The 17,951-nt window shown below is 40.0% G+C and overlaps 1 protein-coding gene across 2 annotated transcripts in view; it reads right to left on the reverse strand.

Moving 5' to 3' along the window:
* Positions 1–6,103: 6,103 nt before the first annotated feature.
* Positions 6,104–17,951, reverse strand: part of TTLL11 (tubulin tyrosine ligase like 11) — a 255,439-nt gene continuing 243,591 nt past the window's right edge. For both annotated transcript variants that reach the window (XM_036750193.1, XM_036750194.1), the window contains one exon: positions 6,104–7,987. In XM_036750193.1, coding sequence (XP_036606088.1) covers positions 7,698–7,987 — 290 coding nt within the window. In that variant the 3' untranslated portion in view covers positions 6,104–7,697. The remainder of the gene's footprint in view (positions 7,988–17,951) is intronic.

A 17,951-nucleotide genomic window follows, 5' to 3' on the forward strand; every position in this document is an offset into this window, starting at 1 on the left:
AAATTCATACAACATATGAGAAATCTCTATTACATCCATCAAACCGACCATGAGATTGGCAGAAATATAAGGAAAGGCCAGACTTCAGGTTATTACACATTGCAGTTAATTTATCTCACCTAGAGAAGAGTTTTTTTTAATCTTATGAAAAAAAAATGGATACTTATGGAGAGGATTCCACTACTGCTAGGATCTAAGAAATGACACTCAAATTCATAATATTTCAAGTCCAATTCTTATATAAGACTGTGTCTGTATAGGACATCAATCATTTGGTGAAAGAAACTGGAAGCTATTTTGAAGCAACACTCTGCCAATCATGAGACAAATGCCAGATGTCAAAGAAGGAGAAGTCACCATTTTTCAACTTATGAATGTCTTCAAATACTTTACAAGGGGGGGAGGGGTAGGGAATGATCCTTTCAGCCTCCTCTGTTTTGACAGATGTCGAAATCCAAGGCTGGGGGTTTTATCTTTGTATGGCAATGAGTTTTTGAAAATCAGAGGTAAGACTAAGAAGGAGGAGGGGTGTGGAGGGATAAACCTAAATAAGTCTGTTAACTGCTCAGTATAGACAATATTTTTGTGCATGACAGATCCAGGAGAAGATACTGTCAATAAAAAGGGTGGGCTGGGAGGAGACTACCAAGAGTTGCTACCAGTAGCTATTCTGCCACTTATAATGGTCTCAAAAGGTTGCTTGGAATTTTGGATTTGGAAGGGACATTAGGACATACAATGTTTGAACCCTGAACATAGATGGTTAATATGAGAAGGGACCTTGGAACATAAAGGATTAGTCCTGAAGGGGATCTTAAGAGATCTAGTACAACCCCCTTATTTTATAGTTGAAGAACTTGAAGTTTAGTGTGGTTAAGAGCAAATCCAGGCACAACCTATAGTTCTACTCCTAGTTACTGGCAGAGCAAGGCCTTGCATGGAGATGTTCTGACTTCTGGTCTTTCCACTATTCTATGAAAGAATTCCATTTCAAGTCAACACTACTGATTGATCTCAAGTGCACTCCACAACTTAAAGTGGAGTGGTCTGGGAACCTATTTTTTTTTTTTTATTGACAATTCATGTCAAATTTCTGAAGTCTGTGAGATAATCATGAAATAATTCTAGTGAAGAAAAAGAAAATAATTCAAAATGGGAAACACAACAGAATGACAAAACATAAGGATGGTTACATAACTCAGGGATGTATGCCCAACACAATAGAATTCTGCATTGAAATTTGTTCACTTGTTTCAGTCCCGTCCAACTCTTCAGGAGCCCATTTGGGGTTTTCTTGGCAGAGATACTGGAATGGTTTGTCATTTCTTTCTCTGGATCATTTTACAGATGAAGAAGTAAGGCAAACAGAGTTAAGTGACTTGCCCAGGGTCACACAGTTAGAAGGTGTCTGTGGCCAGATTTGAACTCAGAAAGTTAAGTCTTCCTGATTCGAGGCCCCACATTCTATCCACAGCATTACCTAGCTGTTCTATATTGAAATTATGGTTGCTTAATTTGAAAACGACAACAACAAACAGACCACATAGCCCTGGTAAAAAGGATTAAAAAGCCATAGAACGATAGCTTACACTTCCATAGGGCTTTATAATTTGTAAAACACTATCCTCACAATCCCATGAGGTCTGTAGTGTGTCACCTCCATTTTACAGATCTGGAAACAGAAAATGACATGATTGTCTCAAATTAGCGGCAGAACTTAAGACTGTATCTCAGTCTTTTGCTGAGACTTTTCCCAAGTCTAATGCTCTTCCTACTATACCAGTACGGCCTCTCCTATATAGGCTGGGTTAGAAAAAAAGATGAAGGAAAGACTAAGTGTACACATATATGAAAATGATCCAGCGTGCTGTCCACGTTAAACAAATGTAAAATAGGAAAACGTCAGCGCCTAAGGAGCCATCATTTAGAGCAATGCTAAACAGGCTAGGTGAAGTGACCTTATTGGTAATTATTGTTTGGCCCCTTCTTTCAACTTAGAATCTTAAGAGTTACTTGAGGCCCTGAGAAGGGACTTGCCCAGGGTCACACAGCCAGCATTGTGTCTGAGGCAGGATTTGGGGCTGAGTCTTCTTGGCTTCAAGGTCAATACTCTATCTATTATATCATGCTGCCTCTCTATTCATAACTAGGTGGAAATGTGGTACATTGGAATGAGTTCTTTGAATCAAAGACCAGCCTCAAACTCTAGCTTTACCATTTCCTAGCTATGTGACAGGCAAATCCCTTGCTGATTCTAAGCTGAGTTTCTTCAGTTTTAAAATGAGGATAATATTGCCATTTATCTACCAACCTCCCAGTGTTGTGAGGAATCACACTCTAACGTGCTACAGAAATGTGTGTTATCATGAACCGTTCTGCCAAGATCGGCACACAGCCTGGAGCTCCTCCTGCTAATCCTAGACATGAGCATGGAATCCATGAATATGAATGCCGCAAAGAGCTCTGGACTTGGTATCATAGCATCGTGATTTAAATACTGCTTTTGCTACTTGCTGGATGTATGTCCTTGGATGGTCCCTTCATCTTTCTAGGCTTCAGTTTCTGCATCTGTAAAATGAAGGGGTTAGATTGGGTCAGAGGTTCTCTGGGGTCCCCTTAGCATTTATGGATAGATTCAGGGGGTCTGTGCTTTAGTGAAAAAATTTCTTTTGATAACTGCATTTCAATATAATTGGTTTCCTTTGTTAATCTCACATATTTTATTTTGTGCATTTAACAGTTTGTGAACACAAGTTTAGTTGACAAAATCAGCAAAGTTGAAATGGAAGAGATACATTTTTCCATAATGTGGGCTATGATTATCTGATGGAAATAACTGTGGCGAGGCATTGAGATGCTCAGGAAATCAGCTTTGTAAGATTTAAAGAAGAATTAAATAGTTCCAGCTAGTATTAGGAGACTGGGAAATTGCAAAACTCATTTTGAAAAGTTATGATGGTTGGAGGATTTTTGCAGTAATGGCAATTCCAGCACACATGTGTATGGCATGGGCTGTTTTGGGGAGGGGAAAAGTTTGAGGAGTTTTGACCAGACCTGTGATTTTACTGGTACTAGGAATTCCAGAAAACGAAACTCCCTTTAGCAATGCTAATAATAATATGGCTGGCATTTATATAGTGCTTCAAGGTTTGCAAAGTATTTTACAAATATTATTTCATCTTATCCTTACTGTAACCCTGGGAGACAGGTGCTATTTATTATCTTCATTTTACAGATGAAGAAACTGAGGCAAATAATGATTAAGTGACTTGTCAGGGTCCCACAGTTGGTAAGTGTAATTTGATAAGTCTAGATTTGAACTCAGGTCTTCCTGACTCCTAGTCCATTGCTCTTAACAATCTAGTGGCCTCTTTAAGTTGTCATAGTGGCCTCTTTAAGTTCTCAGATCAGCACTTCCTCTGCAACAGTCTTAGAGGGTGGTTTGAGTCATTATGAGGGTGAGTGATTTGTCTAAGATCACATACAAGTGTGTGTCAGAGGGATGTGAACTGCTATCATCTTGACTCTGAGGCTGGCTCTCTCTCTACTAAGCCACAGTGCCTCCGTATAACATGCTATGCTTGACAAAGCAGGCTCCACACATCTGTGAGATAGTTATAAGCTGCAGAGATGTGGCTGGAGCTTGATTTCTAGCTCTAGGCTTTTTCAAATACACTAGGAGGGCTCCTGGTAATGGGGCTCTAGGAATAGTGGTGGGACCCATAAAACACAGGGGGAGGGAACTGTAATCTTAACTAGGGATATTTCTCCCTTACTGCCTGGGCCATCTCTCTGTACTAGTCTTCCCTCCACCAGCGTCCCTGGATAGCTGAGTTGTCGATTGCCTTTGAGCCCATGAATGACTGTCTTAATTGGCTGTCATATCATCATTGGTGATCCCATTCTGATTGATAGTTCAGCCAGCCAGTGACAGGGGACCAATGAAAGATGGAGACAACTTAGGCATGCCCTCTCCTTCCTTTTCTTTTCCACTAAATCAACACAAAATGGAGGTCTTGTGAAGGAGACTGATAATGCAAACTGTCTGCTTCCCTTATGAAAATGTTAGAGCAACAAGGAACCCTCTGCAAGCCTTAGATACCAACTGCTTCCTACCCAAGCCTCAGATAGCAACTCCATAACTCAGATAACCATCTGCTTAGTGTTGATTTTGCTATTTCATGAGTAACTTGGAGGGAGTGGAGGGGGTAGGATCAGGACAGAAAGGATGACTTCTAGATGGAGCCCAGACCTCTAAAGCCGTAGAGTGGTTAAAGCACTGGTCCCCACTCTGGGCCATCCTTTTTTGGAGATCAAATGGGAAGTTTCCCTACATGATATGAGCTAAGGGAGCAGGGAAGGTGCCACTGCCTAAAATACTATGCTCATTCCCCAACCAACCTATAGATAAACATGAAAGTCCACCATCAGAAAAATCCTTGTTACACTGGACTGCTTAGCAGTATAAGCTCACGATATACAGAAACAAGAAAGGACTTACTAACCATCTGAGGAATTCAACAATGTAATGAGGCTGCTTTGTAATGAGTTCCCCATCACTAGGGGAATATATTCAAGCCACAACTGGATGACCTAGCAATAAATTCAGGTTCTCCTGCTTACTGTCTGTGACACCTTTGGCAAGACGTCTTGTCTCTCTGGGACTCATTCAGTTTCGTCATCTATAAAATAAAGACGTTTGAGCAGATGATATCTAAGCCCCTTTCCAACCCCAAATCCTACACTTCCATGGGCCCATTGTGATCCTCTGCTCCCTTGTCCTGCACTTCTCAAACACCTCTCTCGGTACCTTCTAACAGCAGGTTGGCCAAGCAACCTATCTAGATCTGCCTGACTCTGGGGCACCTTTGACCTCCATTATAATTCTCCCTTTCCGAAAGGAGAAGTGGACCTGTTAACAGACTGATTTATGATCACATGATAGCTTCAGAGGTGTTTAATGCGAGGAACAGAAAAGACAAGATGAGGCCCCTATTACAGCCTAACAACAGAACAGCCTCTAAATCCTTGATGTTAGGGCAGAACAAGTTAAAGGGGCCCTAAGCCATCATTGTTAGGCACTGGAATAAGGTTAGCTTTGTAAGGTAGGTACATCATTTCCTGAATAATCACCATTAAGACATAGCATTCTTCAGAGGAAAGCCAGGCTTCCTCACAGTCACACCTTCAAAATGAGCAGCATTTTTCGGGGGAAAATTCACCTTGGGAAAAAAAAAATAGAATGTGATATACAAAGCATATTGTCTGATGATGAGCTGTGATGGCTCAAAGAATATTCCTGGCTGTGAAAACTGATATTTACAATATCATTCAAAATTAAGCAACATGAAGCTTCTTCCCTCCAAACTCTACTGACATATGGGAGATAAAACTGCAACACGTCATAATATCCCTCCAATTTGTCTAGGCAATCTACAATTTCTCCCTTGTATATTCCATGTTCTAGCCAAAGTGGGATGACTGAAAATATCCCCTGAAGATACCTCATTTAGAGCTCTGCCCATTTATTCACAATGACCAGCATTTGCCTCACCTGCCTATCGCTAACCTTTCCATAGCTCATGGGCCATGCTTTCCATGAAACCATCCAGATGCTCTCAAATTGTTTCCCTAAACCTAGAGTGAATCTACCTCTCTAATCCTATGCACTTAGTACATTCCAGTTTGTACCATACTTATCTAGGTTATTTATCTGTAGTTATCTATCTTAACTCCCCTATTAGCATAGTGCCATAGTAGTTACTTAAAAACTTCATGTTGATTGACTAACTAATCATTAAATTATAAATTTCTTGCCAAAAGGGCTAGAGTCTTGTCAACCTTTGTATGTCCTACGGGGTCCAGAACATGGCTTTGTACATAGTGTGGAAAGCTGAAGACTTGGATCCCAGCCCTGCCATCAGGTGACCTTTGGCAAGTCATTCCCTTTCTTGGGGTCTCAATTTCTTCTGCAGACTGAATGTTCTGAAGCAGATGATCTCCAAGTCCCCCTCTGGTTTGAATACCCAATGCTTTATAGAATAACATTCTACATGCTGGGCTCTAAGGGCCCTTCCAGCTTTGACATTCTATGACTCTCAAATTCTATTTAGTGCTTAATAAACTTATTAAAGAAATGAGTGATGTTTTAGAGTTAAAAGCTGCTAGGTATTGGCATTATCATGCTTTTTGAAAACAAAATTTCAGAAAGGATGAGAAGCTCTAGTTCTGTGCATGGACTCAGTTCTGGTCCAAAGAAGATAGCAAGCTATGCTTAAATGCTTTGAGCAAGTCTTTTACCATGAAATCTATTTGCTACATGCAGTAAAGGTTTCTCTAAGCTCTGTTTCTTATCTTTGCACTATATAGGAATATTAATTACAACAGGGTCTCCTGGCCAAACTATTACAGTAAAGAGAGGCACCAGAATGTTGAGCTGCTCAGATTTGCAGCACAGCCATCCCTGAATACAATGGCTAGAGCCACTTGGAGGTGTAGGGCAATCTTGTTAGAGGATGTGCACTAGTCTGGGAGTGCAGAGCCCTGGGTTCTAGTGCTGTCTCTGTCACCCCCTAGATGTGGGCCTCAGTTTTCCCATCTGTAAAATCAGGGGATTAGACCACATAGCTTCTAAGGTCTCTCTTAGCCCTGATCTCTTACAGTCGAGAATTTGATGTTCTAAGATTCCTGCTAGCTCTAACATTGGATGTTCCTGCATTCTATGCTCTCAGTTGCTCTTCTTCTAGCTCTAACATTCTTTTTTTCTTTCACTCAGTGTTTTAAGGTTCTTTCCATCTCTGATATTCTATGCCCTATGTTCTAGCATTTTCTATTCCAAGATCCCTTTCAATTCTAAGATTCTATCCTGCAAAATTAGCTTCCTTTAAAAACCAGAACCAAAGGTTTCCTGAGGAGTAAGCGGAAGGTGTTACCTCCTTTCTTTCTCTTGTCCCAAATCTTAGAGGTAAAGCGGTTTGTCCCTCTAACAAGTCTTTGTCATGCATAGTGTCTACAAAGCTCCAGAGCAGGTGTGATTTCAGTGTTCTGGTACAAAAACCAAACTTCCCAGAGTATACCCACTGAGCAGCACTACCCCAAATCTATGGTTCTGAAATGTAAAAATAGGAAATTGACTCGCTTTGCAGAAATGGGGCCAACTAATCCAAAACACTAGGTGAACTCATTGAGACACATGCACATATATTAGGGACTGCAGATTTGCATACTCCTACTTGATTCTCCCAAATCATTTTCTACCCAACGATGGAGGGTGACACAAAATGGCTCTTGGTTCTTGAAGAGGCCACAGAAACCCTGAGATTTCTTTTCCTTGGGCTGCCTCCTCCATGGCTATCATCCCCAGGAGTCAGTGGTCTTGACAGTTTGAATTCATTCCCACTGTCTTCATGTGGTATTCCGTAAAGTAAGGAGGATGGCCTTTGTCACAGAAGGTACATAGTCCATCCACTGATGAACTGCAAAAGAAGGGCTGGGGTCACAGACAGTTGTATGCAGGGCATTCACTTTTGGAAGCGTGGAACTTGGGGAAATGGGAAATAAATAGGTGAGAGTATTTAGCAAAAGAAAAACTTGGCATTCCACATTTCACCAGCAGCCACATGCTCATGGGGTGGGGAGCCCTCATCAGCCCTGACATTCTCTACGAGTTTCTTCTTCCATACCAAAGCGCCATCCCCTCAAGACTGAGGATGTCTGTAGTGGGCAAATTTATTGGCAGTGTTATTTCGGGGAAGGAAAGACCCATTTGGTGGCTGGGTGAGAGGGAGCCTTTCTTGGGAAGAACTGCTGGTGGGAGGCCTGCCAGAAGAGGCGCCTTTGCTGTAGAGTAGGCGTTTCTCATCCAGCAGGGTCAGATGGTATTCACACAGGTCGACCAATGAGGCAACTTGCTCTTGTAGTGATGAATGCTTGAATCTTCTCTGGGCCAGGAAGAAGAATGCTTCCACAAAGGCTTGCAAACACATACCTGTGGGACAAAAAGAGTTGAAATTAGGAGGAGTGAATCCAGAGTCTCCTGGGGGCTCAATATCCAAAGCTCCCATCAATCAGGGAAAAAAAGTATTATAGCTATTAATAATAATAATAATATTAGCCTACAGTTACCTAGCACTTAGTATACATTATTTTTTTTTCTGGAACTGGATGACAGGCAGCATGATGAAAGAAAAAGAGCACTGGACTTGGAGTCTGCAAGACTTAGGTATGAACTGTCGCTCTGACACTTACTAGATGAGTGGCTGTGGGCAAGTCATGTAATTTCTCTAAGTCTTGGTTTCCTCATCTGCCAAATGAGGATTTCATTCAATTCAACAAACATTTATTAAACACCTATTATGTTCAAGGCATCGTGCAGGGTACTGAGGACACCAAGATTTTCAAAAATTATATAGTCCTTATTCTCAAAGAACTTAACATCAACTGGACACAGGGAAGATGACATGTACATAGATAAGTATTACACAAGGTAGGATGTGATGGCGGCAAACAAAACGTCCAGGCAGGAGCCTCTAGGAGCATTGGGTGAGACAGAATGGAGTGGCTTACAGAAGATTTCACGAAAGATGTGGTACCCAAGGTTAGCCCTGAAGGAACAGCAGTCTTCTAAAAGGTGGAGATAAGGAGAGAATGAGCTTCAGTCTTGGGGCCCAATGACAATGAGGCAGCAGACAGTGTGCTGAGTTTGGGGGAATGGCTTATAGCCAAGTTTAGGGGAAATGCAGTGTGCAAAGGGGAATGATGTAAAATAACGCAAAGAAGGAAAGGTAGAGCCAGTTGACAGAGGATATCAAATGTCTGGCTAACGCATGAGTATATTATATCCCATGAGCAAAGGTGAGCTACAAGTTTTTGAGCCTCTGAGTGACATCCTCAGCCCTGAACACAGGGAAGGTCTGTGCCAGCTCTGTGAAGGATGGGCTGGAGAGAAGAGAGGGTGGAAGCAGGGAGTCCAATTAAGAAGTTATTATACGTACACAATATACAGCACAGGATTATAAAATGCTATAGAAATGTAAATTATTATTCATCTTCACAGCATCCCTATAAGCTAAACTGATTGTTACCCTGATTTTCCAGATTTTGACAAATTTTTACAATTTATTTTACAGACTGTGAGAGCACAATGGATTTGGAATTAACACACTTGGGTCTCAGCTCTGCTGATAGTAGCTGCGTGAAGACCTTGGAAGTGAGGATACTAATGATGGTATCTAGATGCTAATAACAGATATTAATAATAACTAAAAATTAAGATACTAATAATAACTCCTGTTCCTATAATGCTGTAAATATTAGTGCTTTCCTCAGACTATCCCCATTAAATAGCTAGTGTGTCATCATCTCCTTTTTACAGGTGAGGAAACTGAGAATGAGAAAGGTGATATCATTTGCCATGGTCACACAGCGTGTATTAGAGTGAGCCTTGAACCTGACAGGTCTTTTGATTCCCAGTCTAGTGCTCCTTTCGTGAAACTGCCTACTCCCTTAAAGGCTTGTTGTGAGAAAATGGACTTAAGCTATTTGTTGCAGGCTATACAGTTAGTAAAAATGGCAGACCTGAGATTCAAATTCAGGCTTCCTGACTCCAAGTCCAACGCAATTATACCACAAAAATGAGCCTATTAAAATCTAAGCAATCGATGTGTTGTCAAAAACAAAGCCTTCTCTCTGTCCAAAATTCTCCATTGAGGCATGAAAGGCCATGTTTTCTCCCAGTGAAAGTGGAAAGGAAATCTTTTCTAGGCAGGTATCAGATTTTGTCAGCCCTCTCAGAGAAAGGTGGCAGGCACCAAAGCCCAAATGGAATTTCACGAAGCATTTTAGACAAGATTGGCTCATGGGGGTGAAGAGGATGAGATGTTTTGAATCGGGGTCTTCGTTTTGGATATGTCCAGCTAGGAGAAGTCAATTATTCTACTCATATAACCCTAGTCAGGAGCTTTGTAAATACTATATTATTTATATGCTCTGGGACCTATCTGATCAATTATTTTTTCTGCATAAACCCTCCTCTCGGTCCTTCGGGCTGAGCAAACACATTGCTATTTATTTCTCTCCCCCCTCATCTCCAGTTCAAGTTAGGCAGCTTTTGTTTTCCTTCAGTTCACTTCAGAGCTGTTCCCAAGTTACCTGCTCAGTCTGTAGTTGACAGGAGAAGTTGTGAAAAGGACACACTTCCACTAAACAAACAAACAAACAAAAACAACCCGCCCTGCCCCCCCCCCCACCTCCATACTCTGGACAGATATAGAGGAGGAGGATCATCGAGATGATCTATAAGGTTTTCCTTGGCTCTGACATTCTCAGATTCAATTATACTAAGACATGTCTACAAAAGCATCAGGCATCAAGGACTGAGGCAACCATTTGAACAGAAGCAGAGTTGGTACCTAATAGGATCTTAAAGCAGAGAATGCTGTAACACAGAACGTAGAATGGTAGCTCCTAGGGAAACCTTAGTACATAGAAATATTGGAATATATAATATATAACATGGCATGTTAGAACTGAAATGGACTTCAGAATGCTAAAACATAGAATGTAGAACATTAGAACAGAACGCCGAACGGCATAGCTAGAAGAGACCTTAGATATTTGTTATAATCTCATTTAGCAGATAAGGAAATTCAATCCAAGACAGGTGAAATTATTTGCCATAGGTCACACAGTTAGTTTGTACTACTTTTGCCCCAAACCCTTCTACTGAAGGGAAAGGGCCTCTATAATAAGTGGTTTCATTTCACCACCATCACCATCAGCATCCTACCACCAACTTTCTCCCACATGATGTACTTAGCATCCGGAGTTAAAGGCTCAGGGTTCAAATCCGAGCTCACTACCTGTGTGACTGAGGCAAGGCATTTAACTTCTCTAGGGTTTAGTTTCCTCTTCTGTAAAATGAGAAGGTTAGGCTAAACGACCTTAGAGGGCCTTTCTGGCTTCAAGCCCACGATCGTCGTTGCCGTAACTCACACACACGATGTTTTATGGTGATAAAGCAAGACTGGTGCCCCATTTACATGGTGACTTGCCCCCACAGCAACCTTGGGAAGTAAACAGCGCAAGAATTTTTAATCCGCATTTTACAAATGAGGAAACTGAAGTTCAGAAAGATTAAGGGACTTGCTTGCCTAACCTGATGAGTGGAACATATGTACCTTCTGGATGCCATGCTCGTTCTCTACATAGAATTTGTTTCACCCACAATTTCCTTGTATGACCAGAGTGAAAGATGGTGTTCAAAGTAACCTGAAGGGCAAGTGACTAACACATCGGATGAACAGGACAGGGCCGGTGACATGCTGGAGTATTCACAAGCTGTTTCAGTGGGACGGAGCAGGCTAGTAAAGAAATAATTGACCCCACAACTGCTGATTCTAAAAGGCAACTGCTGATTCTCATCTAGTTGATGAGAGATCCTCCTGGCCTCAGAGAGGCAAATGGAAAGAAGTCTAACTCATGCCAACATATGCTGAGTCTCAGACAAGTAAATCTTTGGTTGGAAACAATTTGGGAAGGGAGTGGAGGTGAGGGAGAAGTAAAGAGGTGAAATGCACCACAAGGTCTCTAGTAGCAGTGTGAATCACTATAGGAAAATCACTGTATCACATTAGGAAAAGCCCAAATTCATTTTAGGTTTAAATTTCTAATGTCCCTTCATCCCTAATAAATGAGAGGTGTGTCTGATATAGTAGGAGGAGTACTTAGCAGGAAGCCAGAAGCCCCTTGTTCCATTCCTGGCTTTGCTGCTTACCAGCTTGGTGACCATGGGCAAGTAAGAGGATGATGCCCAGAACCCTCAGGAGATCTCAGTTCTAGCCCCAGTTCTAACACTGTGTGATCTTGGGCAAATTCCTTATCTCTACTGGTGTGAGATTTCTCCAGATGAAGAGTGAGGGGTGGTGGCAGTTTGACCTAACCTAGACAATCTCTAAGGTCCAAGACTTGTGTATGACTGTGAGGAGTTTCACCACCTCACCCAACTCATCACAGTGCTGTGAAGGTCAAATGAGAAAATGCATGGCAAAGCACTTTGTAAACAAAAAAGCCCCAAAGGGGAGCTATGATAATGAGGATGATCTTGATAATAACAGTGCCAATTTCTATAGTGCTTTAAGATTTAAAGAGATTCCTCATAACAACCTTGGGGGATGATAGTACAAGGACTATTTTCTAGATGAGGAAGCTAAAGCTCAGATAGGTTAAGAAAGTTGTTCATTATTACACAGCTAGTAAGCAGAAGAGCCTGGATGCAAATCCAGGACTCCTGATTGCAGGTTCACTTTGTACTGTCACATAATCTGTTTTGTCATTTGCTTAGTTTAATGTCTTAATACATTCTAACCATAAATATTATTATATATGTCTGAGTCTATATTGATAAATCTAGGACCCTGTGACCATAGATTTTCCCTTTTTCGTCTCCTCTCATAATAGTCCAATTTCCACATAGGGCTTAATCACTCAGATGTAGGAGGAACACAGCATCTCCTCCATTTTTGGCAAGTCCTGTTGCCCAGGGCAAGGACATGACTCTAGAATGAGGGGCTTTTTTTTTCCTTTTCTTCTCTTCCTGCCAACAACAGACCAGTACTGAGAGGTCTGGGAATTGATCACAGTGATAGGAGTCCAAGGTCAGTCAAGGTGCTGCCTGAGCCTGTACACTGCACAAGTCAATGCACACACAGACACCAGAATCCTCTTACTTGAATGTCACAAGAAAAACATGTTCAGAGCAGAAAAGATGATGCGGAAGGGTAGGATCAGAGATATAACCTGAAATCCTGGTATCAGAGATGAAATCAGTTGGAGGAAAGATTCTGGCCTGTGACCTCACAGGAGTTAGTGGAGAAGGAAGGTGGCCCTTGGAGAAAGGGTCTGACCATAGATGAAGCTGTGGGGAAGAGGGACTGACCTGTCCTATTCTCTCTTTTTCCCCAAATTTTGCTGGCCTGAAATCTTGCTCTCTGCATACCCTCTCCCAAGGCCTGGCCTTCCCCATCAATCCTCACAAGGCCAGTGGAGAACCTTCAAGTATGTGGATGACAAGTGTCTGAACTACAGGGGGGGAAGCAACTCCTTTCCCCTGTATCAGTGCCCAAGTAAAGCCTCAGCTGCCCAACCCTAGCTATGACTCTGCGGAGAAAGTCTTTTTAAAAGAATTTAGGTCACATGAAACAGGAAAAAAGAAGGTGCAAGAGCATCAGAAGTAGTAGTAGAAATGGGAGTACCGTAACTGCCTATGGGGACTCTTTTTAGATGATGATCAAATGAGATAATGTATGTAATGTGCTCTGTGAACCTTAAAGTGCTGTATTTTACCTCTTTTTTATTGTTATGAAATCATGATGCAAGGTAAGTAGGTCCAAATAACCACGAAGGCCCCTTGCAGTTCTAAAATTCTGTTTTGTTTTGTTTTCTAAGATTTCTTTAGAGCTTTCAAATTCTATGCACCCCTGAGGAAGTGTGCATGCTGTGAGGTTAAAGTGTTCCAGACCTGAATTCTTGTCTGTCCCTTTACTTCTACTGCTAATTATGATCTCCATAAATCTATATGAAGGACCATAAGCAGAAATGGATCAATTTGCAAGTGAATCTAACTCAATTGCAAAGAGATAAATGGGACTTGCCCAAGTGCAGGAAAGGCTTGACCCAGGGCTTAAAATTTAATAAAACTAAATTAAAGATACATTTCCTGAGTTTACAATGAGTGAGTTCAAAGACAATTTGATTTTAAAAAAATTATCACTCAAGGTTGAGTGACCACTCTGAGCCTCAGTTTCCTAATCTATAAAATGAGGATAATAATATTTGCCCTGCCCACCTGAAGAATTTTTGTGAGGATCAACTGTGTTCATGAACACGATGACTTTACAACCATCATGTTCCATTAGTATCTTTTGGCAACAGTGTTTTTAATGGCCAATTAGAAGCCTCATTTAAAAAGAAGTCTGGATAGGAGTATTAATTATAGCATTTTTGAAGTTGGAAATCCTGCCTAATTTAATGCTGAATTAAGGACCAAGGGTCCTACTGAACAGTTATATAATGTCAGCCAGAAGGAATTCCCAGTCCGTTCACTTTAACTTGGCATCCTCCTGAAATTCAATAACACATAAGCCTTTGTTCCTAATCATTCCTTACTCTTAGAATCGTTCTCCCTCTTGTGATATCACCTACGGACAGTATACCTATCCTTTAAATCCCAGGCCAAAGGCCATTTTCTCCATGAAGCCTTCCATTGCTTTCCCCCAGTCAACAGTGATCACTTCCTCACCTCATTTCATAATGCTTTGTATTCTTCTACTGTACTTATACTCTAATTTATTTTTAACATCTATACATATGTCCTACTACTACTCCCAGAGCGTATGATCTTGGGAGGTCAGGATCTGGACCTTATTCATGATTGTGTCTCCAGTGGTGATGAACAATCTGCTTTGCACACAGAAAATGCTTAATAACTGTGAACTATATGAAATTCTCTATCTTCACTTGGCTTAACCAGCCACAGTTCACACTGAATAAACTGCTGGGTATTTTTAAAAAATTATATTTTATTGCTGCACTTTATGTTTTTCATCACAATTATTTCTACGAGTTTAAAAAATCCTTCCTTTCCTTATAACAAAGAGTAACAATTAAGCAAAAACACCTGATACCATGACCATATCTGCTAATGTATACACAATTCTTTTCCTAGCAGTCGTCTGCCTTTCTGCTAGGAAAAGGATTTGTTTCATTATTTGTTGTCCAGCAGTTTTATTGTTTCAAAAAATTATTCAGAGTTTGACTTCCTTTTAGTGATCTTTTCTTTTATATGGTTGTAGTCACTGTGTATATTATTCTTTTGGTTATGCTTGTTTGTTCCACAAAATTTCTTATAAATCTTCCCAGGTTTCTCTGATTCCTCATAGTTGTCATTTCTAATTGTACATAATATTCCGTTAATATTCACATATCATAGTTTTCTGAGAGACTCCCCACTTTTGGGGTACCTGCTCTGTTCCCAGGTCTTTATTATTACAAGGAATATTGGTATGAATATTGTGGAACACAGGACCTTTGTCTTTGAAGTATATGTCCAATAAAATTTCTGAGACAAAGGATATGAAGAGTTTAATCATTTTTCTTGCATATTCACAATCATCACTGGTGCTGCAACCTCCCAACACTGGCCATTCCTGTTTGTTTGTTTTTTTTAAATCTTTGCCAATTTGTGAGGTAAAGCCTCAAGAGTGGTTTTTATTGTTATTTCTCTTACTATAAGTGATTTAGAACATATTTTTAAACAGTCATTTGTAGTTTGTAATTTTTCTTTTGAAGACTTTACATCCTTTGACCACTTATCTATTGGGGAATGGCTCTTGGTGGCATATATTTGTGTCATTTCTACATATATGGATACACACACACATACACACACACACACACACACACATATATATATATATATTCACACACATCAGATATTTGATACATACCATATACATAATATATGTATGCGAATACATACATATCTATATCTATATCTATATCTATATATATATATCACCAACACAAGTCTGGTATTCAAGATGTGTGTATATATATAATATGTATACATATATATATATCATACTACATCACATAGCTGCTTGGAGAGAGATATACAGTTTGATAGCCAATGTACATCTATCTATAGCTAATCTATTTCTATGTCTATGTCTAATCTATATATATATTAAGATATCTATCTTAGATATCATACTTTTGATGCAAGCATTTTTTCCCACTTTACAGTTTCTCTCCCTTATTTATTTTATTCATGAAAAGCCTTTTTGATTTTATATAATGTTAGGCATTTCTCTAAACTGAATTTGGGGTTACTGAAATTGCTGGGAAAAATATTACATTTCCAGTCTGGAGTACAATTTCTCTTTAATCAAGCCTAGTGCATTCTAAATGACTCCACAGCTCACCAAGATGTGTTGGGTCATGGGAGGGCAGTGGCTGTTAGTCCAGTTCCTGATTCTATTAGTCATCTTGAGTTACAGTAGCAGGGACACGGCCCATTCCAGACTCTAATTCTTCTCTCTTTTCTCTCAGAAAGTTACATTTGTGCTGAGTACTTAATGAAAAAACTCTGGAGCTCTTGTTCAAAAATAAAAGCAATAGCTATTCTGGGGTTTCTCAGTAGAAATAGGACAGTTCAAAGCCAAATCATTGTAGACAGCTAGGAAAATTATTCCATACTGAATATTAAATTTTTTCACTGGAAAACATCTGGTTTCCTTTAGCATTAAATATATGCATAGTAGTAGTATGGCTAAAAGATTACTAGCTTGGGAGACAAGAGACCTGGATTATAAGTCATGGCTCTGCTACTGACTGACTTGCTATGTGACCTTGGGCACATTCCTTGTCTCAGTCTCCTGTGTGAAATGAAGGAATGGTGGCAGACCAGTTATTTCCTAAACTCTCAATCAATTTTTAATATTATATGTTCTAAATTTCTTTTTTAATGTAGCCTCAGTTAACTATAAAGAATATCCTTAAATAAATCTAATTTGGATACATAAAAATACTTTTATGTTCTATATCTTAGTGGTGGAGAGGAAAGAACATTAGTCAGTGACTCAGGAGACCTGGCCTCTGGTCCTGGCTCTGTCATTAAAGTAGTTGTATGACCCAAAATAAGTCACTTCACCTCCCTTCCATATCTAAAATTCTAATCAAATAGAAACTGCATTCAAGGCTATTAATAAGCCAACCTGGAATGGCTATTTGCCAATTCACTCTCCGGTTCCTCCTTTCCTCCTTCCATCATATATATTTCCTGTCATTTCATTTACCTAGGTGTTTCTAACCCATGAAATTCTAAATGCATAAAGATAACACATTTTCTGTTCAGAATCATTGGTAGAATATGTAGTTGAATTATCTTGAATGGAATTTGCTTGTGGATTCCTATCTATGCAATGAAATGTCCCCCAGAAGAGCAATACATAACTATTATGCAGATTCTGACATGGTTAGTCATAAGAACACTCCTATCTGCTATGCTTTCTCTTACCTTCACTGTTTTATTTTAACTGCCTTTATTGGAGCTTCAAAGAATATTCAAAGAATTTCCCTAGCCAGGCTAGGGAAATGATTTCACTAAACAGCTCACAGAAGAAGTATATATGACCTGAGCATTTTCTAGACAAATTATTAAAGAAGGATCAATGAATAGAATCCTAGGGATGAAAGGGAAATGAAGAAGGCATCTAATCCTGCCCCCGTTCTTATAGTAGGCCTGCCCTAACACCATACCAAGAAGATAATGCTAAAGGTTGCTTCCAGCCCTTACATTCTATGGCTTTATTAGAAGGATATTTATTCTTTCAAAGATATTTTTATGATGGAGTCCACTGCTTTCTGTGACAATAAAGAAAAACATACTGCTTACATAATGCAACACATTCCTCATCCAGAAACATTAAATAACATTCTATATTATTTTAAGATGACATAGAAATGTGTTATTATTGTTATTCACTAAAAAATGGACTGAAATCTTCCTCATTCCCTTACTATAAGACAGAGAAACAAGCCTGAGAAAAAAGCCAGTCCTGCCATCATCCTCTACTACATAAGCATTTTGGGAACATATATTTCATACATTCATTATATTTAAACCATCATGGCAACAAGAAATTGCTATCACCTTTGTTCTTGGCTAGATGGAGAAATTAACAAGTGTCAGGGCTCAGACGTGAGCTGGGCTTGTAGGAAGATCATTACTCACAGAGACGCCTGCATTACCAAACTAACAAACATAATCAGAGAAACGGACAACTATTTCATCATTTCATTAAGTGAGATGCCATGCAGCTGGCTAGAACAGGATAGAGGAACACTGAGGTGAAGGTGGCCAAAAGGTCTGGCTAGCTACCCTTTAAGGCTCA

Source organism: Trichosurus vulpecula, chromosome 3, assembly GCF_011100635.1.
Source record: "Trichosurus vulpecula isolate mTriVul1 chromosome 3, mTriVul1.pri, whole genome shotgun sequence".
NCBI classification, from domain to species: Eukaryota; Metazoa; Chordata; class Mammalia; order Diprotodontia; family Phalangeridae; genus Trichosurus; species Trichosurus vulpecula.